This window comes from Mastigoproctus giganteus, chromosome 6, assembly GCF_048544385.1.
Source record: "Mastigoproctus giganteus isolate SK-2022 chromosome 6, ASM4854438v1, whole genome shotgun sequence".
NCBI lineage: Eukaryota > Metazoa > Arthropoda > Arachnida > Uropygi > Thelyphonidae > Mastigoproctus > Mastigoproctus giganteus.
Genome location: NC_143580.1, coordinates 145,398,360 through 145,406,456, shown reverse-complemented (window position 1 = coordinate 145,406,456; position 8,097 = coordinate 145,398,360). Strand labels below are relative to the sequence as shown.

Sequence of the window (8,097 nt, the reverse complement as noted above, 5' to 3'; positions counted from 1 at the left end):
GGAGGCCTCATTTTAGGAAGGATGTAGATTTGCTTGAGCATGTACAGAGAAGGGCAACAAGATTGGTGAAGGGAATGAAGGGATACTCTTACCAAGAGAGGCTTAAGTTCTGCAAATTGCAGTGACTGGAGACTAGGCACCTGCGCGTTGATCTGATTGAGGTGTATAAGGCCTTGAATGGGTTGAGCACACTGAATTCTGATGGGATCCTTCCACTTGTTCAGATTACGAACCTAAGGGGGCATAAATTCAAATTAAGAAATGACAGATGTAGAATAGATGTGTGGAAATTTGCCTTTAGCCAGCGGGTGGTTAATTGCTGAAACAAACTTCCATCTGTTGTTGTGGAAGTTGATAGGTTAAATAAATTTAAGGAGGAACTGGACAGGCATTTGGAGGGATTGGTGTGATTTTTTTTTTTTTTGGCTGATGCTGCATAAGGTCATACACTTGCTTTCTTGCATCATATGCCACTACTACTACTAGTTAAAAATGGGGCCATGCCATACCTGTACAATAATGTTCCATAGTGTCAGACGTCTGCTCTTATGTAAAGAGAATTTTAAAATCTTAGGAACTCTCATGATTATTTGGAGTGAAATTAAAACGGATGTGCCATCTTAGTCACAAAAGCCATATAATATAGTGAAAGTAGACAGTAGCTGCTGATCCCACAACATTTAGCTCACTGAATTTTGTTTTAACTTTTTAAAATCATTTACAATGCGATGCCACACAAAATAGTTAATGTATTGTCACTTCTAATTCAAAATAAAATAAAACATAACATCAAAAGTCAAATACATGAGTAAAAGGACCATTTGTTTCAACACTTAATACTTGTCTATTGCCATATGTTCCATTCTTAATGGACACATTGAACTCTTTGCATTTCTCATTATTTTCAATGAGTTTTAAACATTTTTCAATAAAAAGCTGAAATAAATATAAGCCCTTATCTTTTGAGATGTTTCTGTGATACTGCACTGTTTTCCCCTTTAGTTTACCTCCAAGACAAGCCTGTGGAATAATCAGAATATCTCCAGGAAGATCCAGGATAGAATGAAATGTTCCACTTTCTGTTTCACACAATTTTACATTCAGGACTGCATTAACTTAAAAAAATAATAATAATAAATAAATATATATATATATATATATTCAGAATAATTAATGAGTTGAAATTAATAACATAAATAATTTTACATTACAATCATCATTTTACATTACATTCAAGAGTGGACTGGCCTTCAAGATACCTACAAACACTGTACCTGCATACATGCCAACTTCCAGAAACTGGAATCCAGAATACTTTTACCACATATGTCTTCCAGCCAGTGCATGCATAATTTACAAGATTGGTGGCATTAGGGTGTTTGCAAAATAGATTCCATGCTCAGTTTTGTTATTATTTTTTTTTTTTTGCACTTTTACATTCTTCACTCCAATAATTTACAGTTCTCTGGTTCCTTGACTGTGATTGTAGGATGGCAGTAGAAGCAGCTGCTAGTATTTGTTTTGTAATGTGATCGGTGACTGTATCAATATGAAAAGATTTGATGTTTTCTGATCATCAGGGCCATGTTAATGCTATGGCCAAACCGGCCATGGCCGGAGGCCTCTCCCAAAGAGGGGCCTCATTTTCAATGTAAATATTTTCTAAAGTAGTGATAAAAATTTCTAATAATAATAAACCAAGAAAACGTGTAATATAAAAGCATACTTAAACTTAGCTTGTTATGTGTTTAAATTTTATTCATATACCTTTTTATTGTACAATAAATATGTTAAACGTTTCTATTAAAATTGTTTTTATTATTACTTTATTTTCAAGTAAAAAAAACATAAAACATTTTTAACTCTTATTTCCTTTATTCCGTGAAATCCTTTATTCCACACTCAACCTTAAAATCTTGTCCTTTATCTAAGATTTGGTTTTCCAATAAATATGCTAAGGCTGCTCAAAACAAGAATGTTGTATATCACAATTATGGACATGCATTTGCATATCCAAATCTCCAGGTTCATTTTCTGCCTACACTAGATCTCACAACAATTGTAAAGCAACTGTTATCAATCCAAACTAGGTTTTGAGTAGAAATCTTACTTCTCGTTCAAGCAGTCTGGTTTTTTCCAAAGCTACCTTTGCCAATCTACAGAGGGTTGATTCAGCCTTTTGATAACGATTTTGATATTAATCCTGCTTGTGACAACATACGGCAGCAATGTAAATTTTTTTTTCATGCAGGCACAGTCCCAAACCTTAAAAATAGGTGCATCAGTTGTAGAAGTTGTTTTAATGTCAACATGCCTCAGAAATTGGACCCATGGTTGGAAGGTTACATAACAACACTTTCCAAAGAAGGGCAAAGTTATGCAAAAATTATTGATAGGTGCAAGTCGAAAAATTTTAGTGTATCAAAGTTTGGTATCCATAAGGTTTTGAATGGCAAAGGAAAATTCCGTGAAACTGCTGCAAGTGGGCAGAAAACACCGAAGAAACTGCAACCTGCTCCAAGTCGAACGAGGAATAGTACAAAAAGGGCAGTCGCTTGTTGTCGGTGAAAATCCAAAGAACTATAGCGTCACATGTGGGAACCTCCCAGTCAACCATTTGTCGCATAATCAATGAAAATTTGCAACTGGAGAAGAAGCACAAGGCCAGCATACACCACCTAGGAGCAAGGCACATTGCAGAGCGGTGGGTCAATGCTTGAAAACTCTACGAAAAATATCTGGCAGCTGAAAGGTGGAAATTCGTAGCAACATTGGACAAAACGTGGATATACCTCTCCGACTGCAACAAAATTCGGGCAATTTATTACTGTCCACAGGGTAACAAGGCCTTTCCAACATGGGCATATCAGTGCAAGGAAAGTTTTGGCCGAGGTTTTATGGTTGTAGCCAGTTTTTGTTATAATGGCAAATTTGAGTTGCATAGAGTCGCTAAAAACATGACAGTCAACTCAGTGCATTACCAGACTGAAATTCTACGGCCATTGTTTGAATGTGAAATATCCACATTGTACAGTTCTGACAATGAAAAGGTCCGGGTGCGTCCAGCCACACGTCACGTTCCACCTGCGCTTTTTTGCAGAGAATAGAAGCAGTGACAGGTATTCGTTCAATCCCATTTGGAGATATACCTGTTAAATCTCCAAATGGGATCGAACAGGTGCAACTCCACCGAACGAGAAGTTTTTTTAGCCATATTTAGCCGCTTTATTGAATATTTTTTACATCAAATTATTTTCTGTAAGTAGCTTATAGACCTAGTAAGGATCGTTAGTTTATTCTGAATTGAGACAGCGAGATTTGAAAGTTAATTAATACTTAAGTGTCCGTAGATTTACCGTTCATAACTTGTCGCCTTTGTCATAGATAGCGTTAGTATAGTATAGGTTATAATATTGTAGGTGATCGGTAGAATCTATTAAACTTGTTGAACTTCGTTGTCAATTAAACTGTACTTTTAACTAAATACATATAACGACTTAGATTACAAACATAACATAATTAATTAATTAGATAGTATGAATCAGAGCTGTAATACTCAATATGTTCTACGTTGATAATAATATTAGTAAATTAATAAGAGGAGTTTACCTCAATATAGTACGTAGAACACTTCCGTATGATACCATCCAGAAATTAAAACGGAAAAAACGAAAAAAATCGACAACTTACCGGTACATTAAAGTAAAATATAAATAATTAAATAATCAATTTAACACAATTCAAAATCAATTTAAAACAATTAAAATTCAAATTAACGCAATTGAAAGAATCTAACGAAAATATTCAAAACGATTTTCCTTCCTGAAGCTGACAATGCTTTTCGACCGACTGTTGTGATCACAGGAATGAAAATTACCGAATCAGGCTAAACCTGCAACTTAAATAGTGATTATATGTCTTCGCGCATGCGCGTAAAGGTCCACGCATCGGAGATCAAATATGGCCGCCGAACATTAACAGAATTCTCGTGTAATTTAATTTCAACGGTTTCTGCAATTAATAGTCACGTATAATTACGTTGAACGTTAAGTATTTTGGCCTCGTTAAATAAAAAAGTATGTTTTTCGTTAATGGCATGAAAGGCTAATTCTGACGCTGTTGAACGAGAAGCCCGAACTGAGGCTTCGTGTTGATTTACACGAATATTAAGAGAAAACCGCGTCGAACCTTGGTAAGACGAGTCGCAATCACCGCAAGAAATGTTGTATACCAGATCATTAATTTGTGTTGCGAACGTAGAAAGAACCAAGCGATTGTTCAGTATAGTGTGTAACTTCCGTATAGGCCTAGCTATCATTTTAAATTCGGTATCTTTAAAGAATCTTTTAAGCTGTTTGTGCCACTGTTCAACATATGGGACAGAAATAAAGTATTTTTTGATATTACTATTGTTGATTGGTGTAGTATTTTGTATCCTATCCTTAGCTTGTACCCTAATTCGATTTATTGTGTTAATGGGATAACCCCTGTTTAAGAATCTGCTAGTTCATATTTGTATTTCTGAGTCCAAAGCAGAATCCGTCGTTGAATATTTATAGGCATTTAGAAATTGATTAAAGATAATCGATCTTTTGTAGGTGAACGGGTGATAGCTATTATAATGTAGAAGCATACCGGTGTTTGTGGGTTTTCGATAGATGCTAAATTGTATTTTGTTCGAGTCCCGGGTAAGCATGAAATTTAGAAAGTTTAATGACTTTGTATCCGTATCTTCCCTTTCCAATGTAAATTTGAGTCTAGAATGAATATTATTAAACGAATGTAAAATGTCTTGGATAGTACTACTATCGGTAATAACTAGAACATCGTCTAAATACCTCCCATAGTATGTGATACGGGGACGAAAAGGTGTCAAATGTATCTGCTCAATCGTTGAGAGATAGATCTCTGACATTAAGCCACTCAGGCTCAAACCCATTGGTAATCCAAAAATTTGTTTGTACACCTTGTCTCGAAAGGTGATGTAGTTAGCCTCAACTAACAGTTTAATTAAGTGAAAAATTTCCTTAATAGGCAGCTTCGTATAATTAATCGGTGTCGAGTTTTTATTTAACATATCCCAAATAATATCTAATGTGTATTCAACGTTTACATTCGTATATAATGAGGTAACATCTAGTGAGAATAAATTGTCATTGTCGCCGAGTCTACAGTCTTTAAGATTATTAAATAATGTATCGTAGTTCTTAATCCCAAATTGTATTACCTGTCTAAAGGGTTTTATAATGTTATATACATGTGTGGCTAAGGATGAAAATGCCGAGTTCCTGTAAGAAACAATAGGTCGAATAGGAAATCCAGTCTTGTGTAATTTTACCTGACCGAAAAGTGCAGGAATATTGTATGTTCTGGACTTCAATTCCTTCAACTGAACCATAGTAATGTAGTCGTTTTTACGATATGTGGTTAACGTTTTATTGTATTGATTTACCAAATTGGTAAACAGTGCCGGGTCTACTTCACGATAAGTGGAGGTATCAGACACAACTGACTCTAACTTATTAATATAATCATGTTTATCTAGTATTACCACTGTATCTCCTTTATCTGCCCTCTGTATAATAATGTCCTTATTTTCCCGAAGTTCTCGTAAAGCTGAACTGTCATGTGTATTCAATTTAGGAAGTCGCGTTAATTGTTTTAAATTGATTTTGAATTGTGTTAAATTGATTATTTAATTATTTATATTTTACTTTAATGTACCGGTAAGTTGTCGATTTTTTCGTTTTTTCCGTTTTAATTTCTGGAGGGTATCATACGGAAGTGTTCTACGTAGAACATATTGAGTATCACAGCTCTGATTCATACTATCTAATTAATTTTTAAACTCTTATTGACTATTTCATTCACTTCCTGTCTCTCCAGTAGTATACTATCGATACACACAATTATGGGAGATTTTTTGAATGGCTTGGTACAAAATTACATTAAATCTATACTAAGGTACTCGGCCCAAAGTTACCATATTTCTTTCCTAAAATATTGCTTTCAAAACAACATCGTTCCGAAGTTTGCCAGGGTGAATTTAAATCAAAAAATTTCAGGCATAAAACAACTAATACTGGCGACATCGCGTAATATTGTTAAGCTTGCCTTAAAATCTTGATATTCGAATAAACAAAAATACCTTTCCCAGGTTAGGAAGCTTCGCGATAAATTAAAAAATTATCTACATCCGAACGATTGGTCTGTATTGAAGACCTCCGTAGATTTGCGACAGGAAGCACAGGCCTCAGAAATAAAAAACAGACACGTTAATAAGTTGCAAACATTATCAAATAGTTCAAGACACATTCATGCGAATTCTAACACATTGTCGCGGGCTTGCGACCAAGTTCACACGAGTTGGGTGACTTCCCCCCCACAGACACATAACGTACTACCACAGAATATGTCGGCTAGTTCACGAACACCCCCTCACCCAGTATCCAACGAACCGACATATCAACAGGTTACAAATCTTTCCTCGTGTACACTATCGCAGGACCAGATTTCACTTTTATCCAAAGGATTAAATTATAATTTACCACCTCGAAAACTGCCAAAAAAACAATGCGTAATTGATATTGAATTTGGACTTCGTAATGTTCCACAAAAAGATGTATTTATTCAACAATATAACCAAGTAGTGAATAACATAAAAGAAACGCGACTTCCTAAATTGAATACACATAACAGTTCAGCTTTACGAGAACTTCGGGAAAATAAGGACATTATTATACAGAGGGCAGATAAAGGAGATACAGTGGTAATACTAGATAAACATGATTATATTAATAAGTTAGAGTCAGTTGTGTCTGATACCTCCACTTATCGTGAAGTAGACCCGGCACTGTTTACCAATTTGGTAAATCAATATAATAAAACGTTAACCACATATCTTAAAAACGACTACATTACTATGGTTCAGTTGAAGGAATTGAAGTCCAGAACATACAATATTCCTGCACTTTTCGGTCAGGTAAAATTACACAAGACTGGATTTCCTATTCAACCTATTGTTTCCTACAGGAACTCGGCATTTTCATCCTTAGCCACACATATATATAACATTATAAAACCCTTTAGACAGGTAATACAATTTGGGATTAAGAACTACGATACATTATTTAATAATCTTAAAGACTGTAGACTCGGCGACAATGACAATTTATTCTCACTAGATGTTACCTCATTATATACGAATGTAAACGTTGAATACACATTAGATATTATTTGGGATATGTTAAATAAAAACTCGACACCGATTAATTATACGAAGCTGCCTATTAAGGAAATTTTTCACTTAATTAAACTGTTAGTTGAGGCTAACTACATCACCTTCCGAGACAAGGTGTACAAACAAATTTTTGGATTACCAATGGGTCTGAGCCTGAGTGGCTTAATGTCAGAGATCTATCTCTCAACGATTGAGCAGATACATTTGACACCTTTTCGTCCCCGTATCACATACTATGGGAGGTATTTAGACGATGTTCTAGTTATTACCGATAGTAGTAGTACTATCCAAGACATTTTACATTCGTTTAATAATATTCATTTTAGACTCAAATTTACATTGGAAAGGGAAGATACGGATACAAAGTCATTAAACTTTCTAAATTGCACGCTTACCCGGGATTCGAACAAAATACAATTTAGCATCTATCGAAAACCCACAAACACCGGTATGCTTCTACATTATAATAGTTATCACCCGTTCACCTACAAAAGATCGATTATCTTTAATCAATTTCTAAATGCCTATAAATATTCAACGACGGAGTCTGCTTTGGACTCAGAAATACAAATATTAACTAGTAGATTCTTAAACAGGGGTTATCCCATTAACACAATAAATCGAATTAGGGTACAAGCTAAGGATAGGATACAAAATACTACACCAATCAACAATAGTAATATCAAAAAATACTTTATTTCTGTCCCATATGTTGAACAGTGGCACAAACAGCTTAAGATTCTTTAAAGATACCGAATTTAAAATGATAGCTAGGCCTATACGGAAGTTACACACTATACTGAACATTCGCTCGGTTCTTTCCGCGTTCGCAACACAAATTAATGATCTGGTATACA

The 8,097-nt window shown here is 34.9% G+C and overlaps 1 protein-coding gene across 4 annotated transcripts in view; it reads right to left on the bottom strand.

Moving 5' to 3' along the window:
* Nucleotides 1-729: 729 nt before the first annotated feature.
* Nucleotides 730-8,097, bottom strand: part of LOC150084634 (D-aminoacyl-tRNA deacylase 2-like) — a 106,372-nt gene continuing 99,004 nt past the window's right edge. For all 4 annotated transcript variants that reach the window (XM_090375378.1, XM_090375376.1, XM_090375377.1 and 1 more), the window contains exon 4: nt 730-1,115. In XM_090375378.1, the coding sequence (XP_090231504.1) occupies nt 790-1,115 (326 nt within the window). In that variant the 3' untranslated portion in view covers nt 730-789. The remainder of the gene's footprint in view (nt 1,116-8,097) is intronic.